At 45.7% G+C, this 23,376-nt stretch overlaps 1 protein-coding gene across 3 annotated transcripts in view; it reads right to left on the minus strand.

The window, feature by feature from the left end:
* Positions 1-21,028, minus strand: part of mbd1a (methyl-CpG binding domain protein 1a) — a 32,172-nt gene extending 11,144 nt beyond the window's left edge. The window contains exons 1-9 of one of the 3 annotated variants that reach the window (XM_042004788.1): positions 20,894-21,028; positions 18,951-19,215; positions 12,597-13,101; positions 12,469-12,515; positions 12,305-12,336; positions 11,003-11,074; positions 8,429-8,479; positions 8,138-8,284; positions 103-234 (exon numbers count right to left, since the gene is read on the minus strand). In XM_042004788.1, coding sequence (XP_041860722.1) covers positions 103-234; positions 8,138-8,284; positions 8,429-8,479; positions 11,003-11,074; positions 12,305-12,336; positions 12,469-12,515; positions 12,597-13,101; positions 18,951-19,005 — 1,041 coding nt within the window. In that variant the 5' untranslated portion in view covers positions 19,006-19,215; positions 20,894-21,028. Of the gene's footprint in view, positions 1-102; positions 277-8,137; positions 8,285-8,428; positions 8,480-11,002; positions 11,075-12,304; positions 12,337-12,468; positions 12,516-12,596; positions 13,102-18,950; positions 19,216-20,893 lie in introns of all 3 variants that reach the window. The other 2 variants (XM_042004787.1, XM_042004789.1) reach the window with 2 other exon arrangements.
* Positions 21,029-23,376: the final 2,348 nt, after the last annotated feature.

Here is a 23,376-nt window from a genome sequence, read left to right on the forward strand (position 1 = left end):
AAACATTAGATGGAAAAGCAGAGAAAGATGAAGCAGCTGGGAAGGCTTCTGTTACAGAGAGGAGCCAGGGTAGAACCTGAGCAGAACCACAACATCACCAACCTCCACCGCGTCCCCCATCCATCTCTTCCACTTCGTCCACTGATGGAGCTGAGGTTGGGTCGCTATGGTAACCGTCTCCTTTCCAGCCAGGAAGCTTTTCAGTGGTTTCACCGTCCAATCTTTCCTGGTTTTCTGAGGAGGAAACAGATCGACAGCTGCAGTTCCTCGGGCGAAGTGCAGGTGGCGACAGTCGCACCTTCACTAACATTGACCCTTAAAACTCCAGGACAGGTTTTACTACTTCCCAGTATAAACCAGTCTGTAGCTGCTTTTAATCCCAGTATAAACCAGTCTGTAGCAGCTTTTAATCCCAGTATAAACCAGTGTGTAGCAGCTTTTAATCCCAGTATAAACCAGTCTGTAACAGCTTTTAATCCCAGTATAAACCAGTCTGTAGCAGCTTTTAATCCCAGTATAAACCAGTCTGTAACAGCTTTTAATCCCAGTATAAACCAGTCTGTAGCAGCTTTTAATCCCAGTATAAACCAGTCTGTAACAGCTTTTAATCCCAGTATAAACCAGTCTGTAGCAGCTTTTAATCCCAGTATAAACCAGTCTGTAACAGCTTTTAATCCCAGTATAAACCAGTCTGTAACAGCTTTTAATCCCAGTATAAACCAGTCTGTAGCAGCTTTTAATCCCAGTATAAACCAGTCTGTAGCAGCTTTTAATCCCAGTATAAACCAGTCTGTAGCAGCATTTAATCCCAGTATAAACCAGTCTGTAACAGCTTTTAATCCCAGTATAAACCAGTCTGTAGCAGCTTTTGATCCCAGTATAAACCAGTCTGTAGCAGCTTTTGATCCCAGTATAAACCAGTCTGTAGCAGCTTTTAATCCCAGTATAAACCAGTCCTGTAGCAGCTTTTAATCCCAGTATAAACCAGTCTGTAGCAGCTTTTAATCCCAGTATAAACCAGTCTGTAGCAGCTTTTAATCCCAGTATAAACCAGTCTGTAGCAGCTTTTAATCCCAGTAAAAACCAGTCTGTAGCAGCTTTTAATCCCAGTATAAACCAGTCTGTAGCAGTTTTTAATCCCAGTATAAACCAGTCTGTAACAGCTTTTAATCCCAGTATAAACCAGTCTGTAGCAGCTTTTAATCCCAGTATAAACCAGTCTGTAACAGCTTTTAATCCCAGTATAAACCAGTCTGTAGCAGCTTTTAATCCCAGTATAAACCAGTCTGTAACAGCTTTTAATCCCAGTATAAACCAGTCTGTAACAGCTTTTAATCCCAGTATAAACCAGTCTGTAGCAGCTTTTAATCCCAGTATAAACCAGTCTGTAGCAGCTTTTAATCCCAGTATAAACCAGTCTGTAGCAGCTTTTAATCCCAGTATAAACCAGTCTGTAGCAGCTTTTAATCCCAGTATAAACCAGTCTGTAACAGCTTTTAATCCCAGTATAAACCAGTCTGTAGCAGCTTTTGATCCCAGTATAAACCAGTGTGTAGCAGCTTTTAATCCCAGTATAAACCAGTCTGTAGCAGCTTTTAATCCCAGTATAAACCAGTCTGTAGCAGCTTTTAATCCCAATATAAACCAGTCTGTAGCAGCTTTTAATCCCAGTATAAACCAGTCTGTAGCAGCTTTTAATCCCAGTATAAACCAGTCTGTAGCAGCTTTTAATCCCAGTATAAACCAGTCTGTAGCAGCTTTTAATCCCAGTATAAACCAGTCTGTAGCAGCTTTTAATCCCAGTATAAACCAGTCTGTAGCAGCTTCGAATCCCAGTATAAACCAGTCTGTAGCAGCTATTAATCCCAGTATAAACCAGTCTGTAGCAGCTTTTAATCCCACAATAAACCAGTCTGTAACAGCTTTTAATCCCAGTATAAACCAGTCTGTTGCAGCTTTAAATCCCAGTATAAACCAGTCTGTAGCAGCTTTAAATCCCAGTATAAACCAGTCTGTAGCAGCTATTAATCCCAGTACAAACCAGTCTGTAGCAGCTTTTAATCCCAGTATAAACCAGTCTGTAACATCTTTTAATCCCAGTATAAACCAGTCTGTAACAGCTTTTAATCCCAGTATAAACCAGTCTGTAACAGCTTTTAATCCCAGTATAAACCAGTCTGTAACAGCTTTTAATCCCAGTATAAACCAGTCTGTAACAGCTTTTAATCCCAGTATAAACCAGTCTGTAACAGCTTTTAATCTCAGTATAAACCAGTCTGTAACAGCTTTTAATCCCAGTATAAACCAGTGTGTAGCAGCTTTTAATCCCAGTATAAACCAGTCTGTAGGAGCTTCGAATCCCAGTATAAACCAGTCTGTAGGAGCTTCGAATCCCAGTATAAACCAGTCTGTGACAGATTTTAATCCCAGTATAAACCAGTCTGTAACAGCTTTTAATCCCAGTATAAACCAGTGTGTAGCAGCTTTTAATCCCAGTATAAACCAGTCTGTAGGAGCTTCGAATCCCAGTATAAACCAGTCTGTAGCAGCTATTAATCCCAGTATAAACCAGTCTGTAGCAGCTTTTAATCCCACAATAAACCAGTCTGTAACAGCTTTTACTCCCAGTATAAACCAGTCTGTAGCAGCTTTAAATCCCAGTATAAACCAGTGTGTAGCAGCTTTTAATCCCAGTATAAACCAGTCTGTAGCAGCTTTAAATCCCAGTATAAACCAGTCTGTAGCAGCTATTAATCCCAGTATAAACCAGTCTGTAGCAGCTTTTAATCCCACAATAAACCAGCCTGTAACAGCTTTTAATCCCAGTATAAACCAGTCTGTAGCAGCTTTAAATCCCAGTATAAACCAGTCTGTAGCAGCTATTAATCCCAGTATAAACCAGTCTGTAGCAGCTTTTAATCCCAGTATAAACCAGTCTGTAACAGCTTTTAATCCCAGTATAAACCAGTCTGTAGCAGCTTCGAATCCCAGTATAAACCAGTATGTAGCAGCTTTTAATCCCAATATAAACCAGTCTGTAGCAGCTTTTAATCCCAGTATAAACCAGTCTGTAGCAGCTTTTAATCCCAGTATAAACCAGTCTGTAACAGCTTTTAATCCCAGTATAAACCAGTCTGTAACAGCTTTTAATCCCAGTATAAACCAGTCTGTAACAGCTTTTAATCCCAGTATAAACCAGTCTGTAACAGCTTTTAATCCCAGTATAAACCAGTCTGTAGCATCTTTTACTCCCAGTATAAACCAGTCTGTAACAGCTTTTAATCCCAGTATAAACCAGTCTGTAACAGCTTTTAATCCCAGAATAAACCAGTCTGTAGCAGCTTTTAATCCCAGTATAAACCAGTCTGTAGCAGCTTCGAATCCCACAATAAACCAGTCTGTAACAGCTTTTAATCCCAGTATAAACCAGTCTGTAACAGCTTTTAATCCCAGTATAAACCAGTCTTTAGCAGCTTTTAATCCCAGTATAAACCAGTCTGTAGCAGCTTTTAATCCCAGAATAAACCAGTCTGTAACAGCTTTTAATCCCAGTATAAACCAGTCTGTAGCAGCTTTTAATCCCAGAATAAACCAGTCTGTAGCAGCTTTTAATCCCAGTATAAACCAGTCTGTAGCAGCTTTAAATCCCAGTATAAACCAGTCTGTAGCAGCTATTAATCCCAGTATAAACCAGTCTGTAGCAGCTTTTAATCCCAGTATAAACCAGTCTGTAACAGCTTTTAATCCCAGTATAAACCAGTCTGTAGCAGCTTCGAATCCCAGTATAAACCAGTCTGTAGCAGCTTTTAATCCCAGTATAAACCAGTCTGTAACAGCTTTTAATCCCAGTATAAACCAGTCTGTAACAGCTTTTAATCCCAGTATAAACCAGTCTGTAGCAGCTTTTAATCCCAGTATAAACCAGTCTGTAACAGCTTTTAATCCCAGTATAAACCAGTCTGTAACAGCTTTTAATCCCAGTATAAACCAGTCTGTAACAGCTTTTAATCCAGTATAAACCAGTCTGTAACAGCTTTTAATCCCAGTATAAACCAGTCTGTAACAGCTTTTAATCCCAGTATAAACCAGTCTGTAACAGCTTTTAATCCCAGTATAGACCAGTCTGTAACAGCTTTTAATCTCAGTATAAACCAGTCTGTAGCAGCTTCGAATCCCAGTATAAACCAGTCTGTAGCAGCTATTAATCCGAGTGTAAACCAGTCTGTAACAGATTTTAATCCCAGTATAAACCAGTCTGTAACAGCTTTTAATCCCAGTATAAACCAGTCTGTAGCAGCTTTTAATCCCATTATAAACCAGTCTGTAACAGCTTTTAATCCCAGTATAAACCAGTCTGTAGTTGCTTTTAATCCCAGTATAAACCAGTCTGTAACAGCTTTTAATCCCAGTATAAACCAGTCTGTAGCATCTTTTACTCCCAGTATAAACCAGCCTGTAGCAGCTTTTAATCCCAGTATAAACCAGTCTGTAGCAGCTTTTAATCCCAGTATAAACCAGTCTGTAGTAGCTTTTAATCCCAGTATAAACCAGTCTGTAGCAGCTTTAAATCCCAGTATAAACCAGTCTGTAACAGCTTTTAATCCCAGTATAAACCAGTCTGTAACAGCTTTTAGTCCCAGTATAAACCAGTCTGTAACAACTTTTAATCCCAGTATAAACCAGTCTGTAACAGCTTTTAATCTCAGTATAAACCAGTCTGTAGCAGCTTCGAATCCCAGTATAAACCAGTCTGTAGCAGCTATTAATCCCAGTATAAACCAGTCTGTAACAGATTTTAATCCCAGTATAAACCAGTCTGTAACAGCTTTTAATCCCACAATAAACCAGTCTGTAACAGCTTTTAATCCCAGTATAAACTAGTCTGTAGCAGCTTTTAATCCCACAATAAACCAGTCTGTAGCAGCTTTTAATCCCAGTATAAACCAGTCTGTAACAGATTTTAATCCCAGTATAAACCAGTCTGTAACAGATTTTAATTCCAGTATAAACCAGTCTGTAACAGCTTTTAATCACACAATAAACCAGTCTGTAACAGCTTTTAATCCCAGTATAAACCAGTCTGTAGCAGCTTTTAATCCCACAATAAACCAGTCTGTAACAGCTTTTAATCCCAGTATAAACCAGTCTGTAGCAGCTTTAAATCCCAGTATAAACCAGTCTGTAGCAGCTATTAATCCCAGTATAAACCAGTCTGTAACAGCTTTTAATCCCAGTATAAACCAGTGTGTAGCAGCTTTTAATCCCAGTATAAACCAGTCTGTAGCAGCTTCGAATCCCAGTATAAACCAGTCTGTAGCAGCTATTAATCCCAGTATAAACCAGTCTGTAGCAGCTTTTAATCCCACAATAAACCAGTCTGTAACAGCTTTTAATCCCAGTATAAACCAGTCTGTTGCAGCTTTAAATCCCAGTATAAACCAGTCTGTAGCAGCTTTAAATCCCAGTATAAACCAGTCTGTAGCAGCTATTAATCCCAGTATAAACCAGTCTGTAGCAGCTTTTAATCCCACAATAAACCAGTCTGTAACAGCTTTTAATCCCAGTATAAACCAGTCTGTAGCAGCTTTAAATCCCAGTATAAACCAGTCTGTAACAGCTTTTAATCCCAGTATAAACCAGTCTGTAACAGCTTTTAATCCCAGTATAAACCAGTCTGTAACAGCTTTTAATCCCAGTATAAACCAGTCTGTAACAGCTTTTAATCTCAGTATAAACCAGTCTGTAGCAGCTTCGAATCCCAGTATAAACCAGTCTGTAGCAGCTATTAATCCCAGTATAAACCAGTCTGTAACAGATTTTAATCCCAGTATAAACCAGTCTGTAACAGCTTTTAATCCCACAATAAACCAGTCTGTAACAGCTTTTAATCCCAGTATAAACCAGTCTGTAGCAGCTTTTAATCCCACAATAAACCAGTCTGTAGCAGCTTTTAATCCCAGTATAAACCAGTCTGTAACAGATTTTAATCCCAGTATAAACCAGTCTGTAACAGATTTTAATCCCACTATAAACCAGTCTGTAACAGCTTTTAATCCCAGTATAAACCAGTCTGTAACAGCTTTTAATCCCAGTATAAACCAGTCTGTAACAGCTTTTAATCCCAGTATAAACCAGTCTGTAACAGCTTTTAATCCCAGTATAAACCAGTCTGTAACAGCTTTTAATCCCAGTATAAACCAGCCTGTAGCAGCTTTTAATCCCAGTATAAACCAGTCTGTAGCAGCTTTTAATCCCACAATAAACCAGTCTGTAGCAGCTATTAATCCCAGTATAAACCAGTCTGTAGCAGCTTTTAATCCCACAATAAACCAGTCTGTAACAGCTTTTAATCCCAGTATAAACCAGTCTGTAGCAGCTTTTAATCCCACAATAAACCAGTCTGTAACAGCTTTTAATCCCAGTATAAACCAGTCTGTAGCAGCTTTAAATCCCAGTATAAACCAGCCTGTAACAGCTTTTAATCCCAGTATAAACAAGTCTGTAACAGCTTTTAATCCCAGTATAAAACCAGTCTGTAACAGCTTTTAATCCCAGTATAACCAGTCTTTAGCAGCTTTTAATCCCAGTATAAACCAGTCTGTAGGCAGCTTTTAATCCCAGAATAAACCAGTCTGTAACAGCTTTTAATCCCAGTATAAACCAGTCTGTAACAGCTTTTAATCCCAGTATAAACCAGTCTGTAGCAGCTTTTAATCCCAGTATAAACCAGTCTGTAGCAGCTTTTAATCCCAGTATAAACCAGTCCGTAACAGCTTTTAATCCCAGTATAAACCAGTCTGTAGCAGCTTTTAATCCCAGTATAAACCAGTCTGTAACAGCTTTTAATCCCAGTATAAACCAGCCTGTAACAGCTTTTAATCCCAGTATAAACCAGTCTGTATCAGCTTTTAATCCCAGTATAAACCAGTCTGTAACAGCTTTTAATCCCAGTATAAACCAGTCTGTAACAGCTTTTAATCCCAGTATAAACCAGCCTGTAACAGCTTTTAATCCCAGTATAAACCAGTCTGCATCAGCTTTTAATCTTAGTATAAACCAGTCTGTAACATCTTTTAATCCCAGTATAAACCAGTCTGTAACAGCTTTTAATCCCAGTATAAACCAGTCTGTAGCAGCTTTTAATCCCACAATAAACCAGTCTGTAACAGCTTTTAATCCCAGTATAAACCAGTCTGTAGCAGCTTTAAATCCCAGTATAAACCAGCCTGTAACAGCTTTTAATCCCAGTATAAACAAGTCTGTAACAGCTTTTAATCCCAGTATAAACCAGTCTGTAACAGCTTTTAATCCCAGTATAAACCAGTCTTTAGCAGCTTTTAATCCCAGTATAAACCAGTCTGTAGCAGCTTTTAATCCCAGAATAAACCAGTCTGTAACAGCTTTTAATCCCAGTATAAACCAGTCTGTAACAGCTTTTAATCCCAGTATAAACCAGTCTGTAGCAGCTTTTAATCCCAGTATAACCAGTCTGTAGCAGCTTTTAATCCCAGTATAAACCAGTCTGTAACAGCTTTTAATCCCAGTATAAACCAGTCTGTAGCAGCTTTTAATCCCAGTATAAACCAGTCTGTAACAGCTTTTAATCCCAGTATAAACCAGCCTGTAACAGCTTTTAATCCCAGTATAAACCAGTCTGTATCAGCTTTTAATCCCAGTATAAACCAGTCTGTAACAGCTTTTAATCCCAGTATAAACCAGTCTGTAACAGCTTTTAATCCCAGTATAAACCAGCCTGTAACAGCTTTTAATCCCAGTATAAACCAGTCTGCATCAGCTTTTAATCTTAGTATAAACCAGTCTGTAACATCTTTTAATCCCAGTATAAACCAGTCTGTAACAGCTTTTAATCCCAGTATAAACCAGTCTGTAACAGCTTTTAATCCCAGTATAAACCAGCCTGTAACAGCTTTTAATCCCAGTATAAACCAGTCTGTATCAGCTTTTAATCCCAGTATAAACCAGTCTGTAACAGCTTTTAATCCCAGTATAAACCAGTCTGTAGCAGCTTTTAATCGCAGTTAACATAAACGCCAACCAGAAGAAGAAAACTGAATTCATTGGTTCCTGACAAACTCAGGTGATATGATGCGTTCAGATAAACAGGAAGTAGACTCACCACCACCAGACACCGTCTCATCACACATTTTTGTCTGAGCCGAGATGGACCACCGAACATCTTCATGTCCAAGCAGTAGTTACATTTCCCACAATTCTCCCTGAGGCAGGCGGCGCACTGACCGCAGCCATGCCGCCGTTTCTTCTTCTGCACAAAGAAATCAGCTGATCAGCCGAGGAGGAGGATAGATTGAACATGATGAAGAATATGTCTCATGGCCTGACCAGAGAGGTGTGTTTTCTCTCCAGGACTGAGAAGACACACGTCTCTGCTCTTGTTTACCACCATTACTTCGCTCTGCAGTGGCGTTCCCTGATCCTTCGTCCTGTTCCTCATCTGCATCTGCAGGACAAATCACAGGCCAGCTGAAGGTCACGGTGACAGGAGTGAAAAAGATGCTTGACAGTTCTATTCTGTTCTATTCTATTCTATTCTATAGTCATTTAGCAGACGCTTGTATCCAAAGCGACTTACATTTGAGAGGAAGAACACGAGCAAGAATTCAAACAAGCAGGACGTCAACATTAAGTGATAGTCAGACTGCTGGAGTCCAGGTGGACCAGGTGCTGTCATGTAGTGTTAGAGGCCGTACTTATAATTCTTTCACCGAATTCTTTCTTCAATCGAGGCAACATGGTCCTTAAAGGTCAGCTGGTTGTCTACCATGACACCAAGATTCCTGTAGAAGATGTAGGCACAAGCATGATGGAGTGTGGAAGGATTGGCTGGAAAGACAATAAGCTCGGTCTTGGACAGATGTAGTTGAAGGTGGCGATCCTTCATCCATGCAGAGATATCAGCAACATGCTGATATTCACATTGAGACGTTGTGTCGTCAGGTGGGAAAGAGAGGAAAAGCTGAGTGTCATCTGCATAGCAGTGGTAGGAGAAACCATGAGAGCTAATGATGCACCGAGTGAGGAGGTGTATAGTGAAAAGAGAAGAGGGCCAAGCACCGAGCCCTGAGGCACCCCTGTTGTCAGCCCATGTGATCTGGACACGCCCCCTCGCCAAGATACTTTGAAGGATCTTCCTGTGAGGTAGGACATAAACCACGAGAGGACAGCTCCTGAGATGCCAAGCTCCAAGAGTTTGGAGAACAGTATATGATGGTGGACCGTGTCAAAGGCAGCAGACAGGTCCAGCAGTATAAGGACTGAGGATTGACCGGTGGATCTGGCAACCCGTAGGGAATCAGTAACTGACAGGAGAGCAGTTTCAGTAGAGCGGCCTTGCCTATAGCCAGACTGATATGGATCTAACAGGTTGTTGTCTTGGAGGAACTGTGAGACCTGACTGAAGACGGCACGCTCTAGTAATTTAGACATGAATGGAAGCAGTGAGACCGGCCGGTAATTTCAACCTGGGCTGGGTTGAGTGTGGGTTTCTTCAGCAGCGGGGGAACCCGAGCTTGCTTGAAGGCAGAAGGAAAGACACATGATTTAAGAGAGGAGGTGATAATATGGGTTACTGCAGGTTTGATTGTAGGTAAAATGCTCTGCAGGATGTCAGAGGGAACAGGATCAAGAGGACAGTTCGTGGGTTTTGAGCTGACTAGAAGTTTAGAGACTTGGTCCTCATTTAGAGAGCTGAAGGAGCAGAGTGAGGAACCAGTAGCTGGTTTGGTAAGGCTGAGTTGGTCCGGCTCAGTGAATTGGTTACTGATGGTAGCGACCGTTTCAGTGAAGTAGGAAGCAAACATTTCTGCAGTCAGCACAGTGGGAGGCTGAGCAGGTGGTGGAGATAGAAGAGAGTTAAACACCATGAACATGTCGTGTGTTGGGAGCATTGCGGATCTTGTTCTGATAAAAGGTTTTCTTGGCCGCCTTTAGGCTGGATGTGAAAGTTTCAGGTTTTTGCTGCTACTCAGACAAGCCAGTGTGCTCTTTTGATTTGTGCCACTTTCTTTCTGCAGCCCTGAGTCCGGCTCTGTGCTCCCTTAGGACCTCTGTGAGCCATGGACTGGGAGGGTTTTGTCTGGCTGGTTTTGACACCAGAGGACAGAGTTTGTCCAGAGAGGAGGCGAGAGAGGAGCAGAGTGTTTCTGTAGCCTCATTAACAGACAGTAAGGAGAAGTCTGAGTGGGAAGGGAGGGTAGAGTAAACCTCATCAGACAGCTGTGTAGGTCTGAGGGATCTCAGGTTTCTGCGGTAGGACGCCATTTTTAGAGGCTCTTGAGTGACATGAGGAAGGAAGACAGAGAATTTAACCAGGAAGTGGTCTGAGAGGTGCAGCGGGGTGACGGACAGGTCGGCTGTGGAGCAGTTTCTGGTCAGAACCAAGTCAAGAGTTTTACCAGCTTTGTGTGTTGGAGGAGTCTGAACCCGTTTGAGACTGAAAGAGTAGATGAGAGCCAGAAAGTCAGTTGCTGTGGTTTGCAAATGTGAATGTTCATGTCTCCCATGACAGTTAGTGGTGTGCCATCATCAGGAATGTCAGAGAGAATCATGTCCATTTCAGAGACAAACTCAGCTATACAGCCACCCGGAGGCGGTAAATGACCAGAATGTATGTAGTGATGGGTGTAGAGACCTTTACTGCGTGATACTCAAGTGATGAGCAGGTAGCCATAGGACGGAGAGATAAAGTTCCACTTTTTAGAAATAAGAAAGCCCGTTCCACCTCCTCGTCCAGCTGAGCGAGGTGTTTGGGTAAATTCTGCATTGACAGAAAGGGCAGCTGGTGTAGCTGTGTTTTCTGGACGGATCCAGGTTTCAGTCAGGGCTAGGACCTGAATGTCTGAGAGATTTATCAATGAACTGATGAATTCTGTTTTGTTAACTGCAGACTGACAGTTCCAGAGACCAAAGGTAACAGAGGGTGTGACTGACATGCAGACAGTAAGCAGCAGCAGCCTCATCTTACCTGCACCTCCTCTTCTTTTTCTTCTTCTTTCTCCTCCTCTGGTTTCTTCAGAACCCAGTGATCTCCCCAGACCTGAAACCAGTGGAGAACAAACACTGAACACATGCCGCCATCTTGCTGGGGTGGAGGGTCTGTGTGTCCTGGGACGGTCACCCTCAACAAACAGGTACTAGGTGAGGGCCCAGACCAACACAGCCTCATCAAGACCTTCGAATCTTTGTTGAAGGTATTACAGCGATGAAACAGTAATAAAGCCCCTGTATCCCTCTCTTAACGACACACACACACAGTCAGCAGACAGTGTGTGAACACGCAGGTCGACAGACCTGTTTAACCTGCTAGTTGGCTTAGAACTAGTCCTTATATACACCCCATTCCCATCTGGGAACGCCGTTATCTCCATCCGATTATTGAGGTTTTAAAATGACAGAAATGAAAATTTAACATGCTTTTATAGCTGTTCTCAGAGACACTCCAAAGACAGAAACCTGTACAGAGTTCTGGTCACTTCTGACCATCTGTCTCTATCACAATATCATCCATACAATCATTTCATCACACTCACCCTCCCCAGTAGACCTGGAGGGGCCATGAGAGTTCACCCAACCAGGATCCCCCGGGGAGTCCTGGAGGAGGGCTCTCATGATGGACGGATGGATGGATGGATGGATGGATGGATGGATGGATGGATGGGTGGATGGATGGATGGAGGGTTAGTTGGGTGGATGGATGGATGGATGGATGGATGGAGGGTTAGTTGGGTGGATGGATGGATGGATGGATGGATGGATGGATAGCTGGATGGATGTATGGATGGATGGATGGATGGATGGATGGGTGGATGGATGGATGGATGGGTGGGTGGGTGGGTGGATGGATGGATGGATGGATGGATGGATGGATGGAGGGTTAGTTGGGTGGATGGATGGATGGATGGATGGATGGATGGATGGATGGATGGGTGGATGGATGGATGGAGGGTTAGTTGGGTGGATGGATGGATGGATGGATGGATGGAGGGTTAGTTGGGTGGATGGATGGATGGATGGATGGATGGATAGCTGGATGGATGTATGGATGGATGGATGGATGGATGGGTGGATGGGTGGATGGATGGATGGATGGGTGGGTGGGTGGATGGATGGATGGATGGATGGATGGATGGAGGGTTAGTTGGGTGGATGGATGGATGGATGGATGGATGGATGGATGGAGGGTTAGTTGGGTGGATGGATGGATGGATGGATGGATGGATGGATGGATGGATGGATGGAGGGATGGATGGATGTAGTGTTGTGTTACCTTCTTAAACACGATGCTGTGTTGCATCTTCTCTGGAAGAAAATCAAAGAGAATCATAAACAGGAATAATGTCTTTGTTTACTGTTGTTAGGAAATAAACCAGATTTGTTACGTGATGGAAAGTTTAGGCCCCACCCCCAATCAGGTGGATAGGTGCGTGCTACCTGGAGAGAAGCAGCAGCAGTCTTTGTGTCCGCAACAGGACGGCAACCTGTAAACAACAACCAATCTTGATATCACACCTGTGGTGATGTCACTGAGACAGTCTCCTGTTAGCTTCTCCCTTTCTTACCTGACATCTTCTGATTGGCTGTCACTTTCAGGTTCATCTCTAACCCCCCTGTGGAGGCAGTAGGTGTGGTCCATCATCAGGTGCAGGGGGGCGGAGTCAGTGTTGACATCAGAGGACTGTTTCAGGCTCAGCTGTCTGTGGGGTCTCCCTTGTCTATCTTCAGGGGCATGCTGAGCCTGAAATCTGACCTCCACCTTTTTTACAAAACTCTTTGATCTGCCATCACACTCCTGCGGCTCCAGCGGCTGCATCCAATCACAGTCTGTACCCGAGTCATGTGGCCTGCAGTGGTGGCCCCACCTCCTCCACTTCCACGCCCGCAGCTGTTCAAGTGGAGGACGGACGATCATGATCCGGCACTTCTTGATGTCGGGGAACAGCTTCCTCCATCGCTCCTCCTCCTCTTCCATCCTTTGGGTCGTCATGGAAACCACAACATCCTTCCTGGTTGTGGAGCGTGTATGGGTCAGACGGACCTCCCCTATGTCTGGAAGTCCTACTGCCTCTGCAGGACAAACAGAACCTGGGTCAGAACCCAACAATATGAAGCATCACAACAGTAGCAGAAGCTGACAGACACCAAACAGAGAGGTACACATACATATGTGGTGAATGGATAGCTGTAGGAAAGTTTGAATTCCACGGGGACATTTTACAAAAGGGCGAATATTAACACCTTCTAACACACCTTTAGGAAAGACCTTTAATGCTACTGCATAACCACCTCATGAGGGCAATCAAACAGAGACAACAGCCCCAGTGATGAATGAGACGAATGAGATGAGAGAGCAACTGACTCAGACGTCGCCTGGTCAAACAAGGTCATAAGATACTGGGATGGGATACTGGAACACAACATAGGACACAAGATGTGAAGAAGTTACTGCTGGAATTCTACGACTCTAGTAACCTAGTGAGTGGGTCTACATGAAGAGAACGTGGGATATGTGGATTCTTTGATACCCACATTCTACCTGACATCAAAATAACTCGTAGTTCAGTGTTTCAACATCCACAGGAGATACAACACGCCAATGCTACAGCAAGGGGGAGCCAGGCGATAGGTCAGATGGGGAGTTAACATCGACTACCCCAGAGACGGGGTACCGAGCCCAAGAGATGAATGAGAAAAGAGAGCAACTGACCTGAGGGATGAGAGCCTGTCAACCCGACACCGACTAGCAAGACGAGAGAAGTACCACCAGAAAGTCTTCTAGCTGATGTGAGTGCAGCGATGAGAACAATTCCTACTGAAACCATCACTGAAACCAATGAGCTGATATTCAGCACAGCAGCAGTGATCCTGGAGATGCTCGGCCAACATAACATCAATTTGAAGGGTGCCATGGAGGAAGAAGTTGGAAGCCACAATCAAGGCAACTCAGAGGGATGTTAGTCAACTGTCAAACCTCCAGAAGGGTTCAACCACAAAAGGATACCCAATAGGTTCGACCAGGTGTCCATACCTGAGGCTGGAAGCTGAAGAAGCCACAAGGAAAGCTGCCACAGCCACATATCTGCAACGAGTGAGGCAAGTCCGGAGAAGTCAGCTCAATTGAAAGAACGAGATCAGGGCAGCTAACAGCGATGGCCTGCCAGTGATCAGATACCCTGCTGGGATAATCAGCTGCCAAAGGAGGAAGCTCAGACCACAGATGTTAAAACACGGAAGCTGTTCACCATGCATGGAGGGTTCCACCCCAAAGCCAGAGTCCAGAGGCTCTATGCTAAGCACAGAGACGGAACCAGAGGACTAGGGAGCATCAGGGTCACTATCAAGATGAAACATCCAAGTTTCATGAATACATCAGGAAGATGGACCAAAGGGATGAAGCACTAAGTGAATGCTTCAGGCAATGGAACCTGGATGAGAATGAAATGGAGGAACCATCATGGAGGACAAGCCCTGCATGGGATGAACCACCGACACAGAGCTGAAGTGGTGGATATGAACAAGTCCTACCGACGGCTAGAGAGGGCTGGACTGAAGGACAGCACAGAGGCGGTAACCATGGCAGCGCAGGAGGAAGTCTTAAATACCAGGGCAATGGAGGCCCAGGTCTACCACACCAGGCAGGACCCAGATCTACCACGCCAGACAGGACCCAGATCTACCACGCCAGACAGGACCCAGATCTACCACACCAGACAGGACCCAGATCTACCACGCCAGACAGGACCCAGATCTACCACACCAGACAGGACCCAGATCTACCACGCCAGACAGGACCCAGATCTACCACGCCAGACAGGACCCAGATCTACCACGCCAGACAGGACCCAGATCTACCACACCAGACAGGACCCAGATCTACCACACCAGACAGGACCCAGATCTACCACGCCAGGCAGGACCCAGATCTACCACACCAGACAGGACCCAGATCTACCACGCCAGACAGGACCCAGATCTACCACACCAGACAGGACCCAGATCTACCACACCAGACAGGACCCAGATCTACCACGCCAGACAGGACCCAGATCTACCACGCCAGGCAGGACCCAGATCTACCACACCAGACAGGACCCAGATCTACCACGCCAGACAGGACCCAGATCTACCAAGCCAGGCAGGACCCAGATCAACCACACCAGACAGGACCCAGATCTACCACGCCAGAGAGGACCCAGATCTACCACGCCAGGCAGGACCCAGATCTACCACGCCAGGCAGGACCCAGATCTACCAAGCCAGGCAGGACCCAGATCTACCACGCCAGGCAGGACCCAGATCTACCGCGCCAGGCAGGACCCAGATCTACCACACCAGACAGGACCCAGATCTACCAAGCCAGGCAGGACCCAGATCTACCACACCAGACAGGACCCAGATCTACCAAGCCAGGCAGGACCCAGATCTACCACGCCAGGCAGGACCCAGATCTACCACGCCAGACAGGACCCAGATCTACCAAGCCAGACAGGACCCAGATCTACCACACCAGACAGGACCCAGATCTACCAAGCCAGGCAGGACCCAGATCTACCACGCCAGGCAGGACCCAGATCTACCACACCAGACAGGACCCAGATCTACCACACCAGACAGGACCCAGATCTACCACGCCAGGCAGGACCCAGATCTACCAAGCCAGGCAGGACCCAGATCTACCACGCCAGACAGGACCAAGATCTACCACGCCAGGCAGGACCCAGATCTACCACGCCAGACAGGACCCAGATCTACCACACCAGACAGGACCCAGATCTACCACGCCAGACAGGACGCAGATCTACCACGCCAGGCAGGACCCAGATCTACCACGCCAGACAGGACCCAGATCTACCACACCAGACAGGAACCAGATCTACCACGCCAGGCAGGACCCAGATCTACCACACCAGACAGGACCCAGATCTACCAAGCCAGGCAGGACCCAGATCTACCACACCAGACAGGACCCAGATCTACCACGCCAGGCAGGACCCAGATCTACCACGCCAGGCAGGACCCAGATCTACCACACCAGACAGGACCCAGATCAACCAAGCCAGGCAGGACCCAGATCTACCACACCAGACAGGACCCAGATCTACCAAGCCAGGCAGGACCCAGATCTACCACGCCAGACAGGACCCAGATCTACCAAGCCAGGCAGGACCCAGATCAACCACACCAGACAGGACCCAGATCAACCACGCCAGAGAGGACCCAGATCTACCACGCCAGGCAGGACCCAGATCTACCACGCCAGGCAGGACCCAGATCTACCAAGCCAGGCAGGACCCAGATCTACCACGCCAGGCAGGACCCAGATCTACCGCGCCAGGCAGGACCCAGATCTACCACACCAGACAGGACCCAGATCTACCAAGCCAGGCAGGACCCAGATCTACCACACCAGACAGGACCCAGATCTACCAAGCCAGGCAGGACCCAGATCTACCACGCCAGGCAGGACCCAGATCTACCACGCCAGACAGGACCCAGATCTACCAAGCCAGACAGGACCCAGATCTACCACACCAGACAGGACCCAGATCTACCAAGCCAGGCAGGACCCAGATCTACCACGCCAGGCAGGACCCAGATCTACCACACCAGACAGGACCCAGATCTACCACACCAGACAGGACCCAGATCTACCACGCCAGGCAGGACCCAGATCTACCAAGCCAGGCAGGACCCAGATCTACCACGCCAGACAGGACCAAGATCTACCACGCCAGGCAGGACCCAGATCTACCACGCCAGACAGGACCCAGATCTACCACACCAGACAGGACCCAGATCTACCACGCCAGACAGGACGCAGATCTACCACGCCAGGCAGGACCCAGATCTACCACGCCAGACAGGACCCAGATCTACCACACCAGACAGGAACCAGATCTACCACGCCAGGCAGGACCCAGATCTACCACACCAGACAGGACCCAGATCTACCACGCCAGACAGGACCCAGATCTACCAAGCCAGGCAGGACCCAGATCTACCACACCAGACAGGACCCAGATCTACCACGCCAGGCAGGACCCAGATCTACCACACCAGACAGGACCCAGATCTACCAAGCCAGGCAGGACCCAGATCTACCACACCAGACAGGACCCAGATCTACCACGCCAGGCAGGACCCAGATCTACCACGCCAGGCAGGACCCAGATCTACCACACCAGACAGGACCCAGATCTACCAAGCCAGGCAGGACCCAGATCTACCACACCAGACAGGACCCAGATCTACCAAGCCAGGCAGGACCCAGATCTACCACGCCAGGCAGGACCCAGATCTACCACACCAGACAGGACCCAGATCTACCAAGCCAGGCAGGACCCAGATCTACCATGCCAGACAGGACCCAGATCTACCAAGCCAGGCAGGACCCAGATCTACCACGCCAGGCAGGACCCAGATCTACCACGCCAGGCAGGACCCAGAGCTACCGCAGGGTGCAAGATACTGGCAGGAAAAAATACATGGAACATCAAAACCAAGTAACCGGCATAGTGTCCAGAAACATCTGTGCAGAACATGGACTGGAGACCCCTCGGTCACAATGGAAACTACCTCCCAAGGAGGTGCAGAATTAGAGGACTAAGATCCTGTGGGACTTCCAGATACAGACCAACAACATAATGGAGACCAACTAGGTGGACATTGTGATCGTGGACAAGCAGCAAAGGAAAGCCGCAGTAATGGAAGTATTACATATTATATATTTGCATGATATATTTGAATATATTTACAGATTACAGTACAGTAAACATCATTATGTTTACAGATCCGGTATGTAGCTGACATACTGACAGGCTGGACATGGAATGACCAGATGAGCTGGTCAATGAGGCCTCCAGTAATGAAGTAGCCAAGAAATAAGCCAGAAATACTCAACACACTCACGGGGCGTCATCGCGCCATCACTACTGCCAAATGATTGAAGTTTTTAATCCGAGTAATCCCAGCTTCAGCTTACAAATGAATTAATCATGATTAATCACTATGCCTGAAATTTGCCCGTTTTTACTGCAGCCGATGCAACAAATATTTAGTGTCAACTGACCTTAGATGTCCCAGGGTCAGTAAATGCAGCATGTAATGTACTTCTATTTGTTCTTCATCCTCTCTACCATGTTCTAGATCATAATGCAGAATTCATCCAGCATCATCTCACCACCCGTCTCCATGGTGATCATTTCTGTCCTAAAACCAGCAGATGTTGACAAATGATGTTAAACAGCCGACACTGATGAAGAAACTGGATAAAAACACAAAGGTCTCATTTATGCCCCCGTCACAACTTTACTAGCCCCTCCGCTGCAAACCTGAGGTTCAAATCCTGGCTACCGACCGCGTGTCAGCGACTGTGTTTGAGAACGGTCCTTCCAAAAACAATAGTTTGGAATAAATATTTGTTTTCCATCAAAGTTCTTTTCATTCTCCAGTCCATCCATAGAGCCAGCCGGCTCATCTCTTCCACCTGGCCTGGGGCTGTATGTCAGGCCCCGCGTTAAAAATATTAACACACAAATTAGTTACCACTGTTAACGTGCTAATTATTAACGCCTTCGATTTTTTTTGTCTGTCAACGCAAAGTTCTTGCTACTGGCTCTGAACCAGAGGAACCTCATACAGAGGCTGCATCCAGGCCTCTTCCTCCATGTCTGGTCCTGCTGCTGCGGCTTTATTAACATGAAGAGACATTTTCCGTCTGGAACTGAAGAAGAAAAAGAAGCCACGTTTCTCCGTCCGTCTAAACGCATGCACATGGTGGAAAGTTGTGATTTCTGGAGGAAACTGAATTTTTTTCTTAACTAAATGCAGTTTTGTCCTGGAGGACAAAGGTGAGACATTTTACCTGACAGGTCTGTGACACGCTGCAGCAGTCACATGACTGAACAGAGTCTTACCTCCCACTTCAAGCCCCGCCCCCAAACACAGCTCGTCCAATCGCTCCACGTCCATCTCAGGATCTGTTTCGAGACCGCCCAGTCCGCTACCGTAGCCAATGAAGGTGAGTCCTGCACCTAGTGGGCGTGGCCTCTCTGTCCATCTTGTCAGAGTGAGGGTCCTCAGGAGGTCATGTGACACCAACAAACCTGCTGATTTGTTAAAGGAAGGATCTGCTTTTAAACCAGGGACTGTCAATCATGGTCGATGGATGGCATCAGGAACCTGGAGAGGAAAGAAAATAAATATAAACATAGATGATGTGAAAATTGAAACAGAGACCAGAGAGGGGGTCTCGCTCCACATGTCCCCATTTCCTTCTGAACCTGTTTACTCAGGTTCTGTTATTCAGGAGCTGGAGGAGGAGCCAGAGGAGGAGGATTCCTCCTGATCCGGTGCTACACTAGATGTCACATCCATCATGGGGACGCACCTAAATCTATGTCACTGGAGGTCTTAGAGCCGTATTTCAGCTTTAAATGGATCCAATATTCTCTGTAGGTTTTATTAACATCATATTAAATATTATAACATTTCACCTGAGATCTGGACTTTATGAAGATTTACAGATTTCATTACTGTTCCTGTACCAAGTAGCTTTTGTTGTGTTGTGGTTTTAGACCAAGCGGCAACCTCCGGCGGTAAAATGTGAAGCCTGTGCAGAAGTACAAATAAACTGCAGTTCCCCCCTCGTCCACTAGGGGCTCCAAAACAGAGCAAATCTCCATAGACTCCCATGTTAAAAAGACCAACTTCACAGCAGAAATAAACATGTTTAAAGCCTGGTACAAAAATCCATTTTAGGATTAATAGGTCAAGTTTACCTTCATGACGACTGTGAGGGGGTGAATTTTTTCTGACTCATCAGTTTGGATGTTATTTAATCTTGAAATTTGGCATAATTAGGGGCGTGTCCATTTGATTGACAGGTATCCAATATCTGCAGAAAGAAGGGAGAGTGTAGCACAACCGCGGTTTTTAGTCGGCTAACTGCACGCCTTAGCTTTAGCCCGCCTACCTTCGTTAGCTGGTTAGCTACCGTTGCTCCGGGGTAGCGCTTAGCTACAGGCAGCTCGGAGTTTGATGGGTATCAATCATCCACCCCCACCTTCACAGTCCCCATCTCAGCTCCACCTCTTTGACCCTTTTTTGGATTTTTTCGGGAATGACGACAGGCGTGAAGCTGCCAAGATGGCGACGGTGGGAACGCCCAATGAGCTTCAATTCAGCTCTTCAGAAACCTACGGGTGACGTCACAGAGGCTCCGCCCATCTTTTATATACAGACTATGGTTTAGACAGAAATCCCCTCTTTGCTTATTTAGGAAAACTGGTCTGGAAATATGACGTGACTTCCCAGCTGAGTCCTGCTGTCACATGATGTTTAAATCAGGCTATGGTGGACTTAGCTCTAGCCTCTGGGTCAGGCCTCATATCTGGACTCGGGTGTGGCTCCAGAACTTTCTCTGCAGACTCTTGAGTCCTGAGTCCATGGAGGGAAACTGAATGAACCTCCAGCTGAGCCAATCAGAGTGGAGTATGCTGGGACGTGGAGTCCGCTGCTGTTCGGGTCTCTGTTGGTCCGTGAAGGCAGAACCGGGACATAAACGGACTCCAGAGACCACCAGGGACGAACCGAACTTCACCACAACACGCGCACTATCAATGACTGACACACATGCACGTGCACATTAGCATGTTCATGCGCACGCACGCCGGGACCAGCGGAAATGTTTCTCCTCTGCGGCTCCGGAGACCCCAGCGGGGCTCTGCGCCTCCTTCTCCCGCCTTGCAGCTCCTCTCTACGGTGCGCGTGTTCACAGGTCCCCGGTCTCAACCTCGGTGCGCGCGCTCGTTAATAAATCTGGAAATGTAGATGAATTAAAGCTGTTTTTGTGTCTTACCGCTCCGCGAGACCCTCCGCTGCTCCGCCTCTGCTCCGCCGCCGCATTCACAGACCGCAACGAGCGTCGGAATTCATAAAACAACAACCAAAACGATTCTTCTGGAGAATTGTGTCTTTGGAGGCTTAAATCAATTTAATGGATTATTAGTATTTTACGTAGATGAAACAGATATTCTATGACGCATAAGCTTCTGTAATTAACCATTCCTGTGGAAAATAAATATATTTTCTCACATGTTTTGATTAATATATTCATTTTTGTTGAGTGAGAACTTTATTAACTTTATTCATTTGGCTTTTTATTATTTTTAAAGTCTGTAAAAGGGCAAAAATAACTTTTTCATGGGTAGGAAACAGAAACCTGCTGAACTCGTTTTCCTCCGTGAATTTATTATACCTGCAGGTGTTTCCAGACTGAATCTTCCAGGTCCTGTTACACATTTATCTCGGTTTGACTAAAAGCTTCATGATATCCATTGTTGTGGAGTCCACTGACACAGTCTCATCAGTAATGTCAGATTCTATTACCTTTAAACTGACATTATTAGCAGAAAGATTCAAGACAACTTTATTGATCCCACATCACATCTCAACAATCATTCACCAGAACAAAGGACGGTTCATGTCAACCCCAGCAGTCCCCACCAAGATCATCAGAAGCATAAAACAATCAAAACCTAAAAATAAAAATAGAAGAAAAATGAATCAAACTTCAGGTTAAAACTGGATTAGAAAACTGCTGCCAGGATCCTGATGGTTGAAGGAATAAATGAACCTGGACTACAAGGCATCAGAAACCTAGCAGCCATAATGTGATGATGATGATGATGATGGTGGTGGTACTGATGATGGTGATGACAATGATGATAATGGTGGTGGTGATGATGGTGATGGACTGATGCAGACTGATCCAGTCATCTTTGGACTGATCGTTGTTCAGGCTGTTCAGGGAGCCCAAAAACCAGGAGAAATAAGAAAAAGTTTAAATAAAAACGAATAAATGGACTTTAAACATGAAAAGACGTCATCTTCCTCAGTTTTCTGTCTGAAGCTGCGGCTGCTGGAGGAGGAAGATCATCTGCGCTGGTCTGCAGCCTGATGTCCAGGAGAACCTGAAGGCATCATCATCATGGCACTGTGAGCATGCGCAGCGTGTCACTGGGATCAATTGGGTCGATCAGTTTGGAAAGTTTGTGTGAGGAGGAACATGCTGGAAATAAAACCTCTTTTTCTGATCTGAAATCACCTGAACATGCCTGATGAATTCAGGTGATTATGACGGGATGATTCGACCACCTCCAGTTACCCGGAAAACTTTTATCCTGGAAAACTTTCATCCTGGAAAACTTTTATCCTGGAAAACTTTCATCCTGGAAAACTTTTATCCTGGAAAACATTTATCCTGGAAAACTTTCATCCTGGAAAACTTTTATCCTGGAAAACTTTCATCCTGGAAAACTTTACATGGTTTGCTTGTGGAAGCATTTAAATATTTTATTGATATATTTATATTTGGTTTTAGTTTGTTTCTTAAACATTAAAACACCAGTTCCCAGTTTGGTTCCTGATCCAGAAACCAGGAGCCTGGTCCAGAAACTAGGAACTAGGAACCTGATCCAGAAACCAGGAACATGATCCAGAAACCAGGAATGTGATTCCGAAAACCACTTTCCTCTACCCTCCCTTCCCACTCAGACTTCTCCTTACTGTCTGTTAATGAGGCTACAGAAACACTCTGCTCCTCTCTCGCCTCCTCTCTGGACAAACTCTGTCCTCTGGTGTCAAAACCAGCCAGACAAAACCCTCCCAGTCCATGGCTCACAGAGGTCCTAAGGGAGCACAGAGCCGGACTCAGGGCTGCAGAAAGAAAGTGGCACAAATCAAAAGAGCACACTGGCTTGTCTGAGTAGCAGCAAAAACCTGAAACTTTCACATCCAGCCTAAAGGCGGCCAAGAAAACCTTTTATCAGAACAAGATCCGCAATGCTCCCAACACACGACATGTTCATGGTGTTTAACTCTCTTCTATCTCCACCACCTGCTCAGCCTCCCACTGTGCTGACTGCAGAAATGTTTGCTTCCTACTTCACTGAAACGGTCGCTACCATCAGTAACCAATTCACTGAGCCTGATCAACTCAGCCTTACCAAACCAGCTACTGGTTCCTCACTCTGCTCCTTCAGCTCTCTAAATGAGGACCAAGTCTCTAGACTTCTAGTCAGCTCAAAACCCACAATCTGTCCTCTTGATCCTGTTCCCTCTGACATCCTGCAGAGCATTTTACCTACAATCAAACCTGCAGTAACCCATATTATCACCTCCTCTCTTAAATCCGGTGTCTTTCCTTCTGCCTTCAAGCAAGCTCGGGTTACCCCGCTGCTGAAGAAACCCACACTCAACCCAGCCCAGGTTGAAATTACCGGCCGGTCTCACTGCTTCCATTCATGTCTAAATTACTAGAACGTGCCGTCTTCAGTCAGG

This window comes from Melanotaenia boesemani, chromosome 13, assembly GCF_017639745.1.
Source record: "Melanotaenia boesemani isolate fMelBoe1 chromosome 13, fMelBoe1.pri, whole genome shotgun sequence".
In the NCBI taxonomy this organism is placed as follows: Eukaryota; Metazoa; Chordata; class Actinopteri; order Atheriniformes; family Melanotaeniidae; genus Melanotaenia; species Melanotaenia boesemani.